Below are 21,586 nucleotides of genomic sequence, written 5' to 3'. Positions count from 1 at the left end.
CCAGAGAGAGAATGTCTGGCTTCCCTTCTGATCAAGGTTTTGTCCTGTAGGACACAAAAAGATTATCTAAGATGCCCTCACACCTTTGTGGCACCATGGCCTGACTGTGTTTGTTGGAAGCATCTAGCTGGCCACAGATGAAAAGTCAGGACTGATTAAGATTGATTTTGCTCCAATTCCACCTTTGGACTTTTTAAGGCCTAAGTCCTGAAGCTATCCACATATATCCATCTCCAATGCTGATGCTGAGGTAAGAACTGTAGGAGAATAATTAAGCAATCTGGCTGTACATCTGACACTTGTAGCTCCATTCCGTATAAGTTCCTCTTTGGGTATGAAAGACACCAGAAATGCAAGACAATGTGGGAGGGGGATATCCAAAGCTGCTCTGTGTTTGTGGTCTACCATGTCCCAGATGAGCCCATCTCATGCAGCAGTAGGCAACAGTGGTGTGAATGTACAGGCAGATGCCTGCTTCATAAAGTCAATCACTCTTATCACACAACAAGCATGGGGTAATACTTTCCCCAGGCTAGGGTGCCCTCTGACCCAGTTTGTGTGCAGCCCAGCTGCATCTATCTCCTTCCTTATTTACAGTCCAAACTAAGCCCTCTTGATTAAACAATGTCACCTTTCCCTAAACCAACACCCTAAGCTGGAATTGCTAGCTAGTAAAGCCAAAACGAGGCAGGTGACCATGCTGGGTGGGGGAGTGCAAGATGGACATGTGGTGCTAATTTATCACACGCTGGCTCCCTTTCCTCAAGCATTGCCATGGCAACAGTGCGGGTACAGGCCTGCCTGCCCAATGCCACCTGTTCCTCACACGCTAACCGGAGCATCCGCCTTCGCAACTCAATCCAGCAAAGAGGCTTTGGGGAAAGGCTTAACAAAATAATCATCCTTCTGCTGCAAGGAGGGCTGAAAACCAAAACCGTGTGACCATATTTCTGGGGCACAACATCATGGCCAATTCCTCTGGGCTCTGTCATTCCAGAATGCAGACAGAGAGGTACATAATTGAACAGTCTTCCTTAAAAAGAAATGTTAAAAATTGCATTCTGATAGTCTGCATACCAGGGAAAAGGCTACACTAGACTCTCATGACCTGACAAGCCAAGTTTTCTACAAGGTAAAATTTTAAATATGTTTGAGAAAGGAGTTCCTATATTTTTGATATGATATGAATTTGAAAGAGTCACACAGATCTCTCTCTTTTCCAGAGCACCATCTCTAATTTCATTTTATCACTCTCAAATTCTGCCACAATCAAGGCAGAGATACCCGCCCCACAAAAACGTCAGCATGCTCCCAAACTCCTTGAATTGACTGCAGCATCTTCCCAACTCTGATTCCATCCATTTAATGCTCTCGTCACCTCCCTGGCTGCAACAGACATCACTGAAGAGTGCGTAACTGAGCCAAGAAAAGGACACAGTGCTATACTGCAGATAGTATGAAAGAAAGCTTCTTCTGACCCACCGGTGTCATTTAAAGGAGACCAAAGTTGCAGCCAACAAGCCACAAGACATCTTTGTAAAACATCTCTTTCATTAAGAGCTAAAGGACTCAAATGTTGGTCCCTTGTTTCTTCACCTCTCCCAACCCTCTATTACGAAAGTGCCATTTGGAAGCTCCCTGGAGCAAAGACTTGTCTTCTATGGTTGGTTCAGTAAACCATGTACATTGAGGGCAACATTCAAACCATTAACCATACAGCTCCTCCACTGAGAAACTCAAGGTTTTTCTCCTATGTCTTGGGAAATAAACAGCACCCCAGAATAAGTATATATTTTGCCTCTAAGCAAGCCCATGCATGCTGCCCTGCAACCCAACTGGGGAGACCATCTCATCGCCTTGTAGACAAATCAGCATTTGTTCCAGCTGTAAAGTCAACTTCAGCAATCAACCCCCCCGCTCCCACCCACAGAAAAATCCTCAGATGAACAAGAAACTGTGGACAAGCCAAGAAAGGGCACATTTGTTAAAACTCTAGTGAATGCCTTTTCTTCCTTCTCCAGCTGTCCTTCGACATATTTCCTTCGACATTAGTAATTTATTCCTGAAACTGTATGTGAGTGAATTGCACAAGTGTAAAGCACAAAACATAAACACCGGTATGGGGCAGGGAGAGCCTTTCGTGTCTCTAGGTTAATTTTTAAAAACTATAAACTCAACCTACACAATGCACTGTGGAACTGCACAGCATTCGCTGGGCTTTGCTCGACTGAGAATGCGGGGACGGGGGGAATATGTACATTTGTATATCTGCCCTATCAGCAGTTGAGCAAGAGGGTGGGCAGAGCTAAAAGGAAGGGGGAACTGTACTGTATACAACTTCAGTGGGAAAGGTCATTCGCTTTTAATATTTTACGGCTGTTGGTCGTTAACATGTCTTAATGTGGCTGCTTACTACACTGTTGATTTATTTGCTGGCCTTTAAGTTGTTGTACAGCGGAACCTCGGTTTTCATTGTCGTCGGTTTTCGTCGATTCTTTCCCCAAAAATTTTGTCTCGGTTTTCGTCGTTTGCTTCGGATTTCGTCGGATTTCATCGGCGCACACATGCTAATTTTACAACAACAAACAGCGACCCATGCAGTTTCATTTATTTCCAGTGTTGGGCTTGGACAGATTTATGGAGGAGAATTTGATCTCTGGCTACCAATCTTGATCCTCTTTGATCTGAGATCGCAAATGCCTTAGCAGACCAGGTGCTCAGGAGCAGCAGCAGCAGCAGCCCATTGCTTTCACATCCTGCATGTGAGCTCCCAAAGGCACCTGGTGGGCCACTGCGAGTAGCAGAATGCTGGACTAGACGGACTCTGGTCTGATCCAGCAGGCTAGTTCTTATGTTCTTAGTGTTGCCTCGGTTTTCTTCGGTTTCAGATTTCGCTGAGGTTTCCCGGATGGATTAGCGACGAAAACCGAGGTTCCACTGTATGTTTTTGATTGCTTTGATTGCATTAAAAGTTGCCTCAAGAGTTTCACAACTGAGAGAATAGGGGTAGAAATATTTTCAATATATTAAATAGGGGAAATTAAATGCAACCACATGCATATAGGATGAGGAGAGCAAAGTGTCTATGAAGGAGACTCCAAGCACACAGACTTTAACCACCCAGGCTGACCACAGGCTTCCAAAGAGCTCACAAAGAAAAGCCCAAACACTTCAAGACCCTGGTCAGCAACTAGTTTCAGCTGGTGGAGTACACGGGAGGAACTGGGCCAAAACACCATGCCTTACTGACCTCCATAAGATGGACCGCAGACAAGTCTCATTTTGGGGAGGGGGAGGGAATGAGGAAGAGAAGAGTTGGCTTCACTGAAGAAGCCAGACTTGGCTTAAAGATTAGCAGTTGCGGAGTCTCCATGCTGAAAGATTTCTGCTTTGCTACTACTACGCAAGATTTAAAAACTGCCCCTTGCCTTTACAGAAACTCAACTTTTCTACTATGCTGACAACCATATAAGCACTATGCACATCTAAGTGTCACTATGTCAGTGAACCATACCAAATTCATCACGAGGAACAGCCCTGAAAAGTTCTATCCATGCTTCAGACAGCATTGAAAAGGCATTTTTCCCCACACATGTACATCAACGAATACTGCATTATCAATGTGTTTTAATAATAATCCTGCATGGACAAAACACTCCAATCGTGAGTAACGATTGTAGCAAAATAGTGGCATTATAGCCAATGTCAGTGTCCAGCCCCACACTCAGCCCCCTTCTAAACTGCTTCCTCCCATAACACAAATTTCAGATTTTGCAACTCAAATCATTCAAGTGAAATAAGTGCTGGGAATGGAAGGAAGTGGGGACAAAGCAGTGACTCATAGTGAAACCTGAGAGACAGCCCCCTTTCAGATAGGAAATTCTTTAGCATCTTCACAGTGAGTTTGACTGATTCATTCATTTGTTCACACCTGATTCAAAGCACTCAGTTTTTCGATCATCAGGAGAGGTTGCCTGTTGCTTCTCTGCCTGAGGTATTGCTCCCTGCAATCCAGAGGCAATTTGCTCAACAGGGAGCGGGTTCTTCTAATGGAATGGGTTAATTTTTAGTTTTACCCATAGAAACAGGGGAGGATGCATGTACTGACATTTTGGGAAACTCTTGTGTGACTGAATGTAAGAGCACTGCTGGATCAGACGAGTCGTCCATCTAGTTCACTGTTTCATACAGTGGCCAACCAGTTGCTCAAATAAGCCAACAAGTGGAGCAAGAGTCCAAAGCATTCTCCTGATGTTGTTTCCTATTATGGGTATTCAAAAATGACTGCTTTTGAGTATGGAGGTTCTCTTTAGTCAGTGGCTTGTAACCATTAATGAATATCCCCTCCATGAATCTGTCTAATCTCCTTTTAATGCCATCAACACAAGGCCATCACTAACAGCGAGCTGTACAATTTAATTACGAAGTATTTCCTAATGTCTGTACCGAATCTATTACTCACTTTATTTACTGGATCCCCAGAGCTCTAGCAGAGACAGGGAGAGAGAGAGAAAATCCTCTCTGGCCCTCTTCTCCACCCCAAGCATATTGCTACAAACCTCTATCATGTTGCCCCCCCTCCCTTTTAGAATATTTTCTTCTAAAGGCTTGTGTTTAGGTATAAGCAAGGAATTTTCTCCAAATATCAAGATGGCTAGTAACCGGAAGCAGGGGCAGGGTTAACGTTTCTTGCAGTTTGCCTTACTTCAGCCTGTCTATTTCCTAACGAGATTACGGATTCCTCTGAGAGGGGGGTCAATGCCCTGAAGGAAGGGGAGAATGAGCTGGAATCGATTGTCCTTTCCTCTTCAATCAGACCTCCCACAACTTCCAAAAAAACCCAACAACTATACACATACACACCCCCAGCCCAACAGAGCCACTGCTGCAGCATCTCTCGTCCTAATGCATTCAGCACTGCACCCAGCCGCTGCAGAAAAAGGAGGCTATAGCAGCATTGCTGGAATAGGCCATGGCAGAGAGAGCCAAGGCAGGGGTATCTTCTGGAAGAGGCAGCAGGAGCAAGACTATGATGAAGAAACCAGGTGTACAGCTCAGAAGCAAGGAAGAAACCAGGTTTTCAGCTCAGAAGCTTGATCAGCCGAGCATCAGATTTCACACAGCCCTGGATGCTTGCTGGAGAGGCACAGAAAACACCAGTAGGATTCTCTACCCTGCTGTGGAGCTACTTTGATCTCTCCTTGCTGGGAAAGTCTCCGTGTTGTTAGCCAGAGTATCCCAGGCCCCTGCTTCTCCGTTCCCTGCGGCTGCCGTGGAAACCTGCAGTGTTTCTCTGATGCAAAGTACCCAGCACCAAAATCCACCTATAGCTCCCAAAAGGGAAGGCAAATTTGCGGAAAATTTGAAACAGGTTCCATCTAGCCTAGCACACCTCTGGTGGCCAGCCAAATGCTCCTAAGAACGAAGCAAGCAGAACACATAAGTGTGCCCCTGCGTTGCCCCATGTACCATCTGCTTATTTGAAAATCTGCTGGTCCTGTCCTGGGGTTAGGACCGGACGCCATCCACCTAACTATGGGTGGGTCATTGTTGCTACTGATTTTATTGTATTTTATTGATTTTATTGGGGTTATTCGATTTGTTTTTTCTTTTTAGTTGTTATTTATTGTTTTCCTGTTTGGCAGGTACACCACTCTGAGCCCTTCGGGGGTAGAGCAGTTTATCAAATCAATCAATCAATCAATGAGTGACAGCCATCCCTGTAGCTCTTCCATAATGTCTGGTGCTCAGAGACAGATTACCTGTGGATGCGGCAGGTTCTTGCTCATGGGTCACTGCCAGATCATAAGCAAGCCTGGGTGGAAATTACCTTTGCAGTTCAGAAAATGTGTACTCCAAGCCACTCTAATTTGAAAAGGTTAAAAGAACCAGCTTTTTTAATTGAAGCTGAGCCAATACCCCTTCCTCATCCTCCCACACCAAAAAGAAGTGTAAAATTCAAATGGGAGCACACAGGTTTAACTGCATGCAAGTTTTTTTCCTGCTTGCAACTGGGGTTAGGTTTCTGCTCTGAAAACAGATCTGGAACACCATAAAACAAACTAGCTTTGTACAGTAAGGCCAAAGTCCATCTTACTCAGCATCATGTTGGAAGCTTATGGCGGCTCACAAATAAGCCATCAAAGAACACTGGCCTCTCCCATTGTTTGTACCCAGCATCTATAAATGAGAAGTAGACTGCCTCTGCACATGGAGGCTCCACTTCACTTTTATGGCTTATAGCCAGTGGTGGTATTCAGCAGGTTCGCACCACTTTTGGCAGAACCAGTTGTTAAAATGGTGCTTGTAAACAACCAGTTGTTAAATTATTTGAATCGCACCACTGGAACCGGTTGTTAAATTATTTGAATCCCACCACTGCTTATAAGCTCAGCTCAGATTAGGAATCCACTTATCAGCTTCCTACCAGCATGGCCAATTGGCCATGCTGACAGAGGCTGATGGGAATTGTAGTTCCTGAACATCTGGAGAGCCGCAGGTTCCCTACCCCTGTTATAGCCTTTGTTAGATGGCTCTCCTATCAAGAATGTGACGAATCCCCTTTTAAAGTACACTAAGCTAGGAGGCATCATGATTGGTGGTGATGTCCACAAATTAGTTAAGTGCAGTATGAAGTAAACACTCTTTTGCCTGCCCTGAATCCAACAATTTCAGTGGGGGACTGTGCACTATACTATTCCATGAGATGACTAAGTTTGAAAACTTTTATAAAACAATCATGGTCACCCTGCCCTAGATTATCTTTTTTTTAAAACCACACACGCATATTCTTTAGCTTTTCTCATGGGGAAGGTGCTACAACCCCTTGACTATTTAAACCTGTCTTTTCCTGCCACTTTTTCAGTGCTACAATATCCTTTTTGAGATACGACAACTGGAACCATATTCAGTTTTCTAAGCACAGCCCTGTCCTGAACCCATATAAGGACTCTGAGATACTGGTCATTTTACCTTCAAGTCTTTCTTAATATCCCAAGCATAGAAATTACCTTTTCCAACAGTGCTACACACAGCATTTCACATTTTCACAGAACTATCCACCATAACTCCAAGATCCCTTTTTTGCTCAAACCTCACCAACGTATACTTAAAGATAAGATATTTTTGCCCCAAACTGTATCACTTTAAGTTAACTTTGGTTTGTTCTGTAACTGTTCCCTCCATCCCTCCCTGGTTTGGAAGGATTTCGTTTGGTTACATTCCTAGATCTTGACTCTTGCAACCATATCCTGGATTTCATCATCTGGAACAGTCTGAGTTATCAACACATAGGATTCCCACTCACTCTAGATTATTCTGAATAGGGGCAATAGCTAGCTCCTGAAATCACAACTAAGTCACCTTTCCTTAGCCAAAAGGTCACCAGACCCTCTTCAAGGATAACTGCTTTTATGCCAGGAAGTACGTGCAAGCTTACTTGGGAGTAGGAAGCCAACAAATGACTGTTTGTTTTCACTGGTTAACTTTAAAAGGAAAAGTACTAGGTGCCAGGCACTAACCCAGAAACACTGCAGTTCAAAGAACACTTTCCCTGGAGTGAATCCCGTTATAAAGCAGAATTTACTTCTGAGTTGACCTGCTTCAGATCGCTCCCATTGACAGGTTACTCAGTGGCAAAATAATTGCACAGTTTACATGATCAAAGAACTCATACTCAGAAAGCTCAAACAACGTAATGGTGGGTTCAGGATTGGAGCTGTGGCAATCCCAGACCCACCAAATACTGCTGTATTACTCAGAGGCAAAAGCTTTTCACAGAATTAATCCTTAGATGAATAGTCTTATATCTGACTCTCGTGGATTCATCCTACAAAATTTTTTCACTGTAATGCGCATAAATTAAAAAATGAAAAATCAATGCCTCTTCCAAGGGATCACTTCTGCAGAAAAATCCAATGCAGCGAATGAGATGGGGACAAAATAATTCAGTGTCCTAAATGATAAGGATCAAAATGGGAAAAAAACCTACCACACAAAGCACAGTAGAATTTGTGCCCAGTGGTGCAAGAAATGCTACATTTGAGCCCCTGAACATCTTTTTAAATGCCTGGTGTGAAACCTGCAATAATTGAAGAAGAGAGTTTCCTGTACAGGTGCAGAGTGCTGCTCGACAATGACTGACAACCAACAACAGCTGCCACATGACAATGATCTATAACTAGCAGCCCCTGGATCAAATCTGATCCATTGAAAGTGGTGCCTCTTCCTTCTCAACAGCCACTGCAGAGAAGGAGATAAGGAAATTTCAGGCAAGGGGGGGAGGCAATTTAGACCACCATCTCTTCTCCTTTCCCCTCTTTGTCAGAGCCCTCCAATAGACAGAGCTGCTAAGAAATTATGGTAAATAACAGTTTGGTCACCAGCTTCCCCAACCTTTTTATGAAACTAAGTACCACAAATGCAAAGGGGTTTTGGGGGGTGGGGGGAGAGAGAAGGGAGGGATTAATCTGATAAATTGGGGGGCGCAGATAAAACCCAAACAGTTTTGCAACTCTGCCTCCCCTGAGCCAGGAAAGCTAGTGAGACTGACAAGGAGCGATGAAGGAAGATCAAAATGTTAAAGGCAAGGGAGAGTCAGACCTGACCCACATAAGATTTGGGGGGAAAGCTAAATATAGCAGGGATTGCAGAACTCCTGCCAGTTGCAGAAGTATATTGGCACTGCAAGAAAAATAACTGAGATGGAGGAGAGCATCGAATACCTGGAGACCTGGGCAGTAGAGGGACTAACTGAAAGGTAGTAGAGTAGAATGGGCGGTTGGGGAGGTGGTCCTGCTATTTATTCTGCATAGCATTGATGTGCCTTCAACTGGAAGCCAAGCAGTCTCCAGCCCTCAGAGTTGGCACAAGAAAGATGCTAGTCAAACAGCAACCAGGGAATGTCATGGGGCAAACTGTGTACTCCACACACTCAGGACAGCTGGCCGGAGCCACAGACATACACAAGGTGGCCATATTTTCCCCATTCCCAAGGCCAATTCTAGCTTCAAGACAGAGTGAAGCAATCTACCATTAGAAAGAGAATATTTTTGTACCTTTTCAAACCAAAAAAATAGAAAGGCAGAAGTTATTAAAATATTTTCACCCACTCCAGGGAAACCCATCTGGAATGGCTGCGCCAATAATTAAAACATCTCCTTGGGCCATACCTACAAATTCCACAGGGACCAGCACCTTAAAGTTAAGTATCAAGCAAAGAAACTGATGAAGATTTGTACAGATTACATTCATTCTTCTCTAAATGTCAACATTATTGTTATTACTATTATTATTTTAGGGATCAGCCTAAGAAATTTTTCTGCACGGACACAATGCTATAGCCAGATCAGAATCTATCTGTGAACAGTGGCCAATCTGATATCTCAGGGAGGTTAAGCAAGGCAAGATGAAAATCTCCAACATTTGCCCTTAATCCTCAGCAACAGTAATTGGAGATTTTATGGTTTCTCAAAAAGGAGGCTGGGAGTTACCAGAGCCAGCAACTCTCCTTACAGTCATTTTCCTCTTTCAAAGTATATATACAAACAATACATCATCAGGACAACCTGTGCCAATGAGTTCTGCAGACCATCAACAGGTTCTGGCTGAGTGGTCCAGCACACTCAATGCATAGTTGTATGGTAAAGGTGTCCAGTTCAATCTCCAATCAAAAGATATCACATTGTCAGCACTGGGAAAGACCTTTGGTGGGGGAAAGATCTCAGCCTATCACAGGAAATTAGACTAGATAAACCAATGGCCTAGTTCAGTATAAGGGAGCTTCAGACTCAAATCCCATCTCAGCCTCTGTTGCCTCACCTGTACCAACCACCCAAGGAATATCTATGGTCAGTAAAACAAATGTAGAGGCTCAATAACACTATATGTGCAACCCAAGAGGAACTCTCAGTTTCTTCCACCACAGTGCAACAGGGTTGACAAAGGTACCTTTTGGCTTACAGAACAATACTGCATACTTCTCTTGTAAAATGCAGGGCAGCTGGTGCAGATAAAGTAAGATAATCTTCACAGTGAGCTATGTTTAAGAAAATTTTTTACATGCGATGACAAACTGTAGAGGCACCAACACAGGTCCCTTCTTTGACCCACCTATGCTAAAAGAAACCACAGTGTCCTGCAGCAATGAGTTCCACAGGCAAACTTCTCAAGGAACTAACCTCCCTTCTACAGTCTGAAACGTGGTCATGGTGCTGAACAGCCCTCTGGCTTTACAGTTCATTTTGATTTATCTTAAAAAACGCACAGATAAATTCTCCAGCTCTCTCTGAAAGCCATGCCTGCTTTTATAAAATCCTATTATACGTGTGTGTGTCCCTTCCAATCATTTTCACTCCAAGCTGAAAACCACACAACTGTTTCCCCACAAAAGAGGTTCCTTTATACACTCCCCCACCAACAGATCATTTTAGCCTCCCCCTCCCTTTTATCACTGCCACATACCTGCAGAGAAAGAATTCTGAGCAAACTAGCCTCAAAAATATAGACTACAAAGCATCTAGGATTATTATTATTATTATTTTGCCCAGATTCTTTCCCTGATTTGATGCTCCCGGCCAAATGCCATACAAAGGGAGGGAGAGGAGGGAATGATAACAAAGCAGCGCTGCAAAACAATGCACAGTGGCTGACCACCTGTACTCAAACAGGGGAATCTTTCCCAATTCCTTCCAAATTAGAGACCAGATTTTCTTTTTTTACTCCCTCCAAAGAAAGAGGGGGTGTTTCTCAATTCCTCCACTGTACCCCGACCTGAAAGGAGGGGAGCTTTCCTAAAACTCTGCCATCTCTTTCAGTGAAAGCAGAAGGGGGGGGGGTGTCTACCCAAATTGCAGCCTCCCTGGGGGTCTGCTGTTTCCTGATTCTCCCCTCGCAGCCATGCTGGGGGAGGGGCTTTTCCCCATCCTCTGCCCCTTCCCCAGAGAGAGGCTTTGGACCAATCGGGCATACCCATTCAGCCTGCATGGTCTTTGGAGGCCTGGTATCTCTGTTGCTGCGGGGGGGGGGGGGGGGACTCGGGAGGAAAGCCGGTCCAGCCCCTCCCCAGCCCGGCAGCACTCTGCTCTCGCCTTCCAGCAGCTCTCAGGGCAAAACTGCAAAGCCTCTCCGATCTCCAGGTGAATTTGCAAAAGACTCCCCCCCCCCCCCCACCCTTCCACACGCGAACCCCCATCACTAACCGGACTCCGTCGCTTGAGGGTCACATTCTTCCACAGCAAGAGGTAGAGTTGGTGCAGAACCCCCATCTTGGTTCCTTCACCGGCTGCAGGGCATGGGGAGGATGCGGGGGGGGAGGCTAGTTCATGGGAATGGCTGGGGGGAAGGAGCCTGGCCCACAATGATCTCCGCACCCCCACCCCCAGCCCCGGCTCTTGATTCAGCACCCACCCCTCTGCCTTTGTCCAGCGTCGCCTGCTGCAAAGCTTAAGGCAGAGCTCGAAGTAGCCACGAGCCCCCTCTCCCCTCCCCAAAAAACTTTTTTAAAAGGGACCGGTTCCGTAATGCGATGCAAAAGTAAAATTGGCTTGGTTTAAAAAGCCCCCCCGCCGAATATATAGATATATTTGGCAAGGACGCGTTTACAGACTCAAAAAGATTTTTCCCCCTCTAGTCAGTTTCCTCTTTGCGGGGGGTGGGGGGGCGCCTCCCCTTCCTCTCTTTCCAGGTGCACGTCTGGCTGTTGTGATCTCCTTCCCTGCCACTGCATTGCATTTCATTGCAAGTCTCTTAGCCCGGCCCCATCCCATAGTCAGGCCCCGGCCTCTTAAAGCGGCAGCATGGATTTTGCAGCGGAGGGAGGCGGGAGAGAGAGGCGAAACAGCTGGGCGATCTAATCCAACCACAGACTAGGAGAGCTGCCCTATTTTTCCTTTCTCCCAGACAGGGCTCTTGTGCATTGAAGCAACTGCAAGAAGGAGGAAGAAAAAAGCAAACAAAATGCTTTTTAAAAGATGTTTTGGAAACAGGGGTGAGGTTTTTACCTGTTGGATTTCTGCCTGTATTGTATGCAAAGTCTCTGTGATTAATGGCTGCTGCTGTGATTTCTCTCTCTCTCTCTCAGACAGATTCCTGGACATTCAGTTTGTTTATGCAGGGAAGTTTTGCAATGTAATCTTAAGAGGAAGTTTATGAAAACAATATCATTTAAAGTCACAATACAATAATAAATGCTAAAATTTTGTTAAAGAATCAACATTAAAATACAATGAACAATTACAGTAAATGCTGACAAGGTGTGGGAAGGCAAATGTTTGTAAAATTATGCATGGGATGGAGAGCTTTTCCCTCTGTTTTGTTTATACTAGAACTTAGAAGGACCTAGTGAAATTGATCTGCAATAGATTCAGCTGCAGATAAAAGGATTTATTCACATAAAATGTAATTAACTTGTGGAACTCACTGCCACAGTGAGAATGAAGCAGTGGAGGCTTTAGACAGGGATTAGACTAACTCATAGAAGACAGAGCCATCAATGGCTACCTGCTATGGTGGCTAAAGGCCAGCACTAAATTCAAAGGCAACTTCCCCAGGGAAGATTGACTAAAACAGTGGTTCTCAACCTTCCTAATGCTGCGACCCTTTAATACAGTTCCTCATGTTGTGGTGACCCCCAACCCTAACATTTATCCATTTTACAGATGGAGAACACTGATGCAGAGAGTCTTAGGCGACCCCTGTGAAAGGGTCGTTCGACCCCCAGGTTGAGAACCATTGGACTAAAGGAACTGTCCCTTTGTACCCTTTTTCCTGGAGCATCTGACTGGCCACTTTGGGATACAGGGTTAGATAAACCTTTGGTCCTATCCAGTAAGTTTCTTCTTAAGTTCTTGAACACCCTTCCTCCAGCTGTCCGGACCCTGCGGGACCTGGGTGAGTTCCGCAGGGCCTGCAAGACTGTGTTGTTCCACTGGGCCTTTGGAGTGTCCAGCTGCTGAACGGTGCCCCCTCACTGCTCTGTGCCTGGGACAGTTACATCAGGGTCCCCTCATATTGAGGGGCGGCTCCGCACGCCCTTCAAGTGGGGGAAGGTTTTAAATTGGGGTTGGACGCCTCTGGTTGTTATTATGTATTATGGTTATTCGCTGTTTTTATGAGTTTTAAGCTATTTTATGGGATGGAGCTTATGTATTTATATTTGTATGACCGCTCCTGTTGATGTTTAAATAATGTTGTTCACCGCCCGGAGCCCTTCGGGGATCGGGCGGTATATAAATTTAATAAATAAATAAATAAATAAATAAGAGTCCAGCCAAATGAACCTGAGAACAATATGCTGAAAGTGAGGTATCACTGGCAAGGTGTGTGTATGAAGTGCTGTCATGTTGCAGCCAAATTATGGTGACCACAGTCAAGGGGCTTTCAAGGCAAGTGAGAAGCAGAGGTTGTTTGCTATTGCCTTCCTCTGGAGAGCCTTCCTTAATGGTCTCCCTTCCAAGTATTCACCCTGTGGTGGAGTCTCCTTTTGAGTTTTTAAACAGGCTGGATGGCCATCTGTCAGGAGTGCTTTGATTATGTGTCCCTGCATTGCAGGGGGTTGGACTTGATGGCCCTTGGTAGTCTCTTCCAACTCTATGATTCTATGCTTAGATTCTGAGATTTGACAAGATCAAGCTATTTCATGCCGCCTACCCTCCCCACCCTCCAGTTACCAACAGGTAAACTGTGAAGGCAGATACCTCTTGGCAGCGCTTCTGCTAAAGACTGTTTCTTTTATTTTTTACAATTTAGTAAATAAAGGCATCTTTAATACTTAATAAGCTACAGCAGATGGATTCCATTTGATCACTAAATTACACAAGTTATATCTAGGAAGTGCCCATGAAGCAGCCACATTCTACACAAAGGTGGTGTGTTTTTTTAATCTCCAGGTTATGGTATGTTGCCTAGTTGCCTTGGTCCTTTGAAAAGTGCAAGGGCTGCTTCGCCAGATGATTAACTGTACAGTGAACATTTTATTGCCTTCCTTATACAAAACTATTGATGCAGTGTTTCACAGAGTTTCATAGGCACTCTGGGGAATTTACAATCTTGAAAGCAGTTGAATGTACTCTGTCAGAGAACAACATTATATTTTCCCCAAGCACAATACAGTGTGGTGTTGCGAGCTGTGTTGAAAAAATGCAGTATCTTTGCAACAGGAATACAATTAAGCAAGAATAACATTCGGATCCTCCAAGACTAACAAACAGAAAAACATTGTGCATTGTATATAAACAGTGGCGTAGCTACCATGGGACAGGGTGGGGACAAATGCACCGGGCGGGTCCCTGTTTGGTCACGTGGGGCTGCAAAATTTTGCCCCGGGTGCCATTTTCCCCCACTACACTTCTGTATATAAAACAAATGAGTTCACAGAATCGGTCCTCAGGCCTTGTCTACACTACCTTAGGCAAAACGGTGTTCAATCGCAATAAGCATCACCACCTCCTTTGAATTACAAGCTGTAGCCTCATGACAGTACTGAGATTTATGTGATGTCAATATCTAGCCCAGTGATCTTTAACCCATAGGTCAGGACACATCTGCTGGGTCATGGAGATCCTACATAGGTCCACCATGTGTCTTTAGCTGCTTTGGAGGAGGATCTGCGTGTATAAGGTACACTCTTGGGCCAAACAAACACTATAAAGTCTTCAACAAGGACTTGTGATCAGATGTGTACCTCAGTTCCCAGAGGCAGTGTCCTGATTCCATTCAAGACCATGGTATGCAGGCAGAAGGCACTCCTATTCCCCACCCCACCCATTCCAGGTCATGATCCTGACTCAAAATGGCCTCAGTATTTGCCCCTCTGGGGAACCTTAATGTGTTCTTATGGCTACATATGAGCTTGCCCTGAGGAGAAAATAGTGATTTTCCTGGGTCATTTGAGGTCAAAGGCTGACAATCCCTCTCTCTTGAAGGCCCTGATTCCTTGCATACCTGGGGATTAAGTTCTCAGTGGGAAATTCCCTGTTCACATCTAGCAGTGTCTGGCTGCCATAAGGATTTTCTAAATGCGTGAATTATCTCCTAGAGAGGAAGGGCCTGGGTGAGATAACTCAGCAATAGACAGGATTCTTCTGTGGCTCTAATGCTTGACTTGTTCTGAACTCTGGCACACTGGCTTGTGTTTCATTTCCTGGGCGGCTCCTGTTCTGGCCTTGATACCATGAGGTCATAACTCCGTCCCTTTTCTTGACATATCACTGATGTCATATGACCGTGATGTAATTTGCATGCAACTTAGAGGGTTGCTTGCTGCCACCTAGGGGTTAGAAGTAGATGCTCCATCTGGAAAGTTTGAGGTCCACTGAGCTAGCCTACGAGACTTCCCATTGGGGATTCAGAGGACATTTCAACCTCTTGGGACACTCTGCAGCTAACTGACCCAGTGTCAGGAAGAGCTTTCTGGACATCAAAGAGAGCTCTGTCATGTTAATGGACCTTCACTTTACTTTTGGTTTCTCGCCTTCTTTTGATTTGCAACCTGACGAGATTTAGAGGTGCCCAAGAGCCAGGCCAGACTTTATCTTTCACGCCGGCTTGAGAGAGTAACCGCTATAGCATTCCTGTCCTGTTTCACTCTTCCTTTGATATGGGGTGAGAAAGAGGGAGGGGGGAGGCTCTGGTGGATAAAAAGTTGTGCCCTAGCTAAGACAATACGTTAGCACTGGCTTCCTCTCCCCATGCCATCCGATGTCTGTCAATAAAGGCTTCTGACTTGAAATCTAGAGTCTGATATTTGTCTACAGATCTGGGGCTTGGCACCCAATCCAGAAAGGGTCTGTTGTGTCCCTGGCTCTGGAAGATGACTCTGCCAAACCACTGCGGTCAGGCCATCCCTGCAGAAGACCATCGCCCATGCTGGCCTTCCCAAGATTCCCTGGTGACAGAACCAGCATGCCTCAGCTTCCATTCCCTTGGGACTCAGAGACCCAGCTAAACTGCTGTGTCAAGTACAATTTTTTAAAAAAAAAATCCTGCCAGCATCACATGAAGAAGCTGCTCGTGCTCCAGGGAGCTGGAAATGGGCCCCCAGGAGTGACCCACCTAGGTGGAGAATGACGGATAGATCTGGGGCTCCAAAGGGCCAGCTGCAGAAGCTCTGCAGTGTCATTTTGTCCTTTGGATTTCTGCTGCTAACTGGCCGGAAGATGGCTTCAAACAGGCACAGCCTCTCTCCTCTCCCCCCCCCCACCCCGAGATCTGCAAAGGGAGAAGCTGCACCTGGCCAGGAAATCATCTGCATTAGTAACACTTTAGAAGTGCAATAACTCTTTCAGGGTGTTGAATTGGCAAAACTGGCAACAAAGGACGACACTGCAACACAAGCTGTAATTCGAAGGATAAAGGTTTTCTCATATGGTCGAGGGCTGCACCTGCTGGATTTCTTGTCCTTCCTCTATTCTCACAGTTAAACCAGGAGTGAAAACTCAGTCACCTTGATTGGATTCTTTCCTTACACATGAGCCAAGCCTCCAGATCACTTCAGTGCTGCTGTCTGATGTCCAACTTAAACAGCACGCTGAGATGTTTTGCAGATGCCTGATTGGGGTGCCAGGTCATAGCTCAGCTTATTTATTTGCCTCATTTATATCCCACCTTTCTCCCCAGTGGGGACACAAGGTGGCTTACATTGTGTCCTGCTCTCACCTCCATTTTATCCTCACAACAATCCTGTGAGGTAGGTGAGGCTGAAAGTGTGTGACTGGCCAAAGGTCATTTAACAAGTTTCCAAGGCAGAGTGGTGATTCCAGCCTGGTTCTCCTTGTTCTGTGGTGGCAAACCTATGGCACTCCAGATGTTCATGGATTTAAATTCCCATCAGCCCCAATTGGCCATGCTGGCAGGGGCTGATGGGAATTGTAGTTCATGAACATCTGGAGTGCCATAGGTTCGCCACCACTGTCCTAGTTCCTGCTCCAACACTCTAACCACTGCACCATGCTGGCTCTCAGTGGTGCCTTTGTCAATCAGTGTCATTTTCTTCTGTGCTGCTTTCATGTCTGCACAGTCAATTATCAAAGATGGCAGTATATATCTCCCCTCCCACCCTGATCATGATTGTATCATTAAAGTGACTTTTACAGCACAGGCCATTTACTCACTTGTGGTCTCCTTTGAATTGAATGTATATTCCCTTCAGGTTTGATTCTTCATTATGCATATATTTCTCCTCTTCAGAACTCACCACACTCTCAGATCAGAGAATCCCCACGGTTTCCGAAACCTGTAAAAGTAGAACTTTTCCTCTCCCTTTGCAGAGAAAGCAAAGGAGATGCATGTATATTATTATCCTCTGGTTTTCTCAATCCTCCCTGCCATCCTCCACCTGCACAACAGCAATTTCACCCACTCTTCAGGCCACCATTTCAGAACAATTGGAAGGGCTTTTTAAAATTTTAATACTGAATGTCTATTGCCAGAGCTACAGACCTTGATATTTACATGAAATTTACATGGCCTAGTAAAGTAGTGCTAGACCAAAGTCAGCACCAAAAAAAGAAAAAGAAAAAAATTACAGCAGGCAGCCTCTCCAAATGGAGGTTGCACAGAAAGAAAAAGGAAGTAGCAGGCAGGAAAAATGGTGGATCAGTTCGACTAGAGACACTTCACAGAGGGAGAATCCCTATATAAACCAAAAACCACAGGAAAACCCCACTACAAAGCAAACAACCATGGGGTAAATAGTGCATACATGGCCACAGACACATCCCAATACACACATACACCTTTCCGCCTGGGATACACCTAGGATGCATTTAACTGACATAGAGTGGATACACTGCCTACTTTTCATGCCTGCACTGTTGGCAGCATTTATTATGATTGAAGGATTTGTCATCTGGAGTCTTGGGTAAGCCATGCAAACTTTCTGTAAAGAAAAGTGAAGGTACGCAAAAGAAAATTAAGTTCCAATTCAACATGTCAAGTGTTATTTTCTCCCGTTCTCACAGCATGACTTTTAAGGGCAACAGTGAGAAAGAAACATGCAATTGAGCATGCGCAGTCATCCTTTTCCTGCAGTCGGACACATTCGAGCTGTTCAAATGCAAACAGTTCATCTGTCATTCTGCTCCGGTGATTGCTACCTGTGAACAGGACTGCAAGCCAAACCAGCACATAATTGAGCATGCCGCCTTTCCATTGCCACAAAAATCAATAGGTAACCATAGATAATAAGCTTAAAAGCATGTCACTCAATTAGTAAAAGACCTGTATCGCTAAGACAAAAATTGATATTATGACCCAAGTCAATTAGCGCCATGATTTTTGTCAATAAGTAATAAATTACTATGAATATTGTAAAAGAGAGCCAGCGTGGTGTAGTGGTGAAGAGCAGGTGGATTCTAATCTGGAGAACCGGGTCTGATTCCCCACTCCTCCACCTGAGTGGCAGAGGCTTATCTGGTGATCTAGATGTGTTTCCCCACTCCTACATTCCTGATGGTTGACCTTGGGCTAGTCACAGTTCTCTCAGGACTCTCTCAGCCCCACCTACCTCACCAGGTGTCTGTTGTGGGGAGAGTGAGGGAAAGGAGCTTGTAAGGTCCCTTGAGTCTCCTTACAGGACAGAAAGGTGGGGTATAAATCCAAACTCTTATTTTGCTGCTGCTGCTGCTGCTGCTGCTTCTGCTTCTAAAAGGCCTCCCACCAGAAATAATCCTTTCCCAAAAGTACAGAATTAGCTGTTAATGACAACAATCAATTTATAATAATCTAAGCTAGATTCATAAATAGATGGGTTGGCCATTGTGTATTGATTTTGGGGGCGGAGCCTGGGGAGGGTGTGATTTGGGTAAGGGAAGAACGTCAGCAAAACAGCCATCTCCAAATCAACAAACTCCCAGCTCCAAAGCAGCCATTGTCTCCATGGGAACTGATCTCTGGAAATCAGATAAAATTCGGGGAAATCACCAGGCTTGACCTGGAATTTGGCAACTCTAGTGAGTTAGTTATAATGCTGAGAAGTGTCCTGCTGCTGCCTTAATTGGCATCGCCAGTTTCCATGTCGGGCCTGGAATTTGCCAGGAATTTCTCAAACTAAAGTTGGCAACCCTGACATTCGCCTTATTGTAGAATATTCACGCTGTTTCTATAGCTAAAATAAGACAGCTTTGTTTGTTAAAACTTGAGAGCCACCCCAGGAAAAATAGTTTGCAGCCCTTCCTTTGGGCAGAAAGTGACATGCTTCAGTTACCAAATGAGCTTCACACATGACTGGAATAGAAACCTGCCTACTACATTCATCCCTACGTATACTGATGGCAATAGGCTACATCGGGGTGTCAAACTCTGGCCCTCCAGGTGTTCATGGGCTATAGTTCCCATTAGGCCCTTCCAGCATGGCAGGGGCTGATGGGAGTTATTGTCCATGAACATCTGGAGGGCCAGAGTTTGACACTTCTAGGCTACATCATCTTAACAGGCACCTGGGTCTTTTATTTCTTGCTCTCAATGAATCATGTTGTATATTTCCTTTTTCAGATCTGTTCATCTGTTACATATTTGCATCCTGCCTTTGGGCTGGTTTGGTGCTACCCATTCCTGGTTTTATTTTAATTCTTCTTCTGCATGAGTTTTTAGATCTTATGGCCAATTTTACTGCTGGTTTTACACTGCAACCTTATACAGAATTGAAATCAATTGGCTTAGACTGGAGTCACTTTGAATAGGATTTGTCAAAAATAAAATATCAGGATTGCGGGATCTTATAACTTTTATCGAACAAATATTAAAGCTTAAAATTGCTTTTTAGACCAACAAGTCACAAAGCATGCAAAGCTGAAGTTGAGAGTGTAATTTTATGTCATGCAGTGGGTGGCAAATTTGCTGTGTGCATGGTTTCCTCTTGAGGAGGCAGAACATTTCACAACAAATAAAAGTGTGAAACTAGCCGTTTGAAATGAACTTCTATAGTTGCAGGAGGCAGGGTGCAACTTGTAGCCCATAAGTAGGGTTGCTAGTTGTCTCCTGACCCCTGGTCGGGATGGTGAGGAAGGGAGGGTTGTACCCTCTTTAGGTTACAATGCCATAAAGCCCACCCTCCAAAGCATCCATTTTTTCTAGGGGCACTGATTTCTGTAGTGTGCAGATGATCTGTCATTGCAGGGGATCCCCAGGTCCCACTTGGAGGCCGGCATCCATACCCACAACCATATGTAAACCTGTAAATAAAGCTACCTGTCCAGGTAGGACCAAAACAGTAGTGTGAATGACACTAATCCTAGTGTCTTAGCCTGTTCAGGATAATGTTTGACAAAATTTTCCTGTCTTTATACCCAAGGCAAATACAATAATAATAACCACACAGTACATCACTGATGAAGGCAACTGTTGAAAATGTGGCCATTTACTGCAGAGCACGTTTTAGATGAATTTGTGGATCTGAGTGACGGAATTGTTCCTAGTGCTGTATTCCTTTCACGTTCCTTGGAATGCCACCACAAGAATCTCTGTGTTGGAGCCTTTCTGTATTCACTCTTGTGTCCTAGGAGTTCTGCCAGATGTATTGGTGGGCCTCTGAAACTCACCTACTTTGAATAACATGCTTTGTGTCTTTGATTGTATTAACTGGTTGTATTATCCTAATGAATGTTAACTGATCTCTAGATGACAGAGAACAGTTTGCCCGGAGAAAATGGCAACTTGGAAAGGTGGACTCTAAGGCATTATATCCCAATGAAATCCCTCCTCTCCCCAAACCTCACTGTCCGCAGACTTCACCCCCCAACCTGGAGCTGGCAAATCTAGCCACAGCTGCCGATTGGTAACCCTATGGAACACATCAATTACCAATAAAGGAAAGGAGGAGCCATTGCAAATCCATTAGGTACTCAAGCCAATGTAAGGTTTACTTGTGCATTAGAGATACGGAGAAAACTTCAAAAGCAATTCAGTCAATAGTGAAAACAAGTAGTGAAGCTAAACCAACTCTGTTGCATGAGTTGATGCTCCAAGATCTCCCCCTCGTGGAAGGAAAGAGACTTGAAGAGACAGCAAGAACTCACCATAGGCCTTTGATTTTTTACGAAGTTAACGTGCTTTGGGACCTTATTCTGGTGCCTGCCAGGACAGCCTGAGGCGGTTTCTCTCCTTCCACAGTCTGTATTTTAAATCCTCTCCTGCCTGATATTCAAAGCATGAAGCTGACATTTGTCCAGAATAAAAACATTGGTTAAATACTGGCTCTTGTCTGTTTCTGTAACCCAGAGAATCAGTGTGGTCCATTGCTTACAGTATCAGACTTGGATTGGGTTCACCTTGGACCAGTCTGTCTGTCTGTCTGTCACCTACCTTCACAGGTGTTTTTTAAAACCCTCTCCTGCCTGCGTTTTCTTTGTCCACACAAAAGAAGAAAAAAATGACTAGGTTATTGTAACTTTAAGATATAGACAAATAATGAATTTTGTACACTATTACAATATGTATGTATGTCTACTCATAAAAAAGGAAAGGGGAAAGACAGCATAATAAAATGTATACATTGTTCTAAATTTCTTACAAGGTAGCTAATATTGTCTTGTTGGTTGGCTCGGTGTTATACAAGTACTTTATCAGAGGATCCCAAACAGATGTGTGAAAG

The 21,586-nt window shown here is 44.6% G+C and overlaps 1 protein-coding gene and 1 long non-coding RNA gene across 3 annotated transcripts in view; one reads left to right on the top strand and one right to left on the bottom strand.

Annotated features, from left to right (window-relative positions):
- Positions 1 to 11,781, bottom strand: part of ABCA2 (ATP binding cassette subfamily A member 2) — a 90,966-nt gene extending 79,185 nt beyond the window's left edge. Inside the window, exon 1 of the mRNA XM_048512004.1 lies at positions 11,199 to 11,781. Coding sequence (XP_048367961.1) covers positions 11,199 to 11,264 — 66 coding nt within the window. The 5' untranslated portion in view covers positions 11,265 to 11,781. The remainder of the gene's footprint in view (positions 1 to 11,198) is intronic.
- LOC125441440 lies at positions 10,990 to 12,967 on the top strand. 2 transcript variants are annotated; one of them, XR_007245861.1, is made up of 3 exons: positions 10,990 to 11,135; positions 11,899 to 11,986; positions 12,657 to 12,967. It is a non-coding gene; the product is annotated as an uncharacterized LOC125441440 (long non-coding RNA). The 2 variants fall into 2 exon arrangements; XR_007245860.1 differs by having other exon boundaries at positions 10,990 to 11,240.
- Positions 12,968 to 21,586: the final 8,619 nt, after the last annotated feature.

This window comes from Sphaerodactylus townsendi, linkage group LG12 (genome assembly GCF_021028975.2).
Source record: "Sphaerodactylus townsendi isolate TG3544 linkage group LG12, MPM_Stown_v2.3, whole genome shotgun sequence".
NCBI classification, from domain to species: domain Eukaryota; kingdom Metazoa; phylum Chordata; class Lepidosauria; order Squamata; family Sphaerodactylidae; genus Sphaerodactylus; species Sphaerodactylus townsendi.
This window is presented reverse-complemented; position numbering and strand designations above follow the sequence as displayed.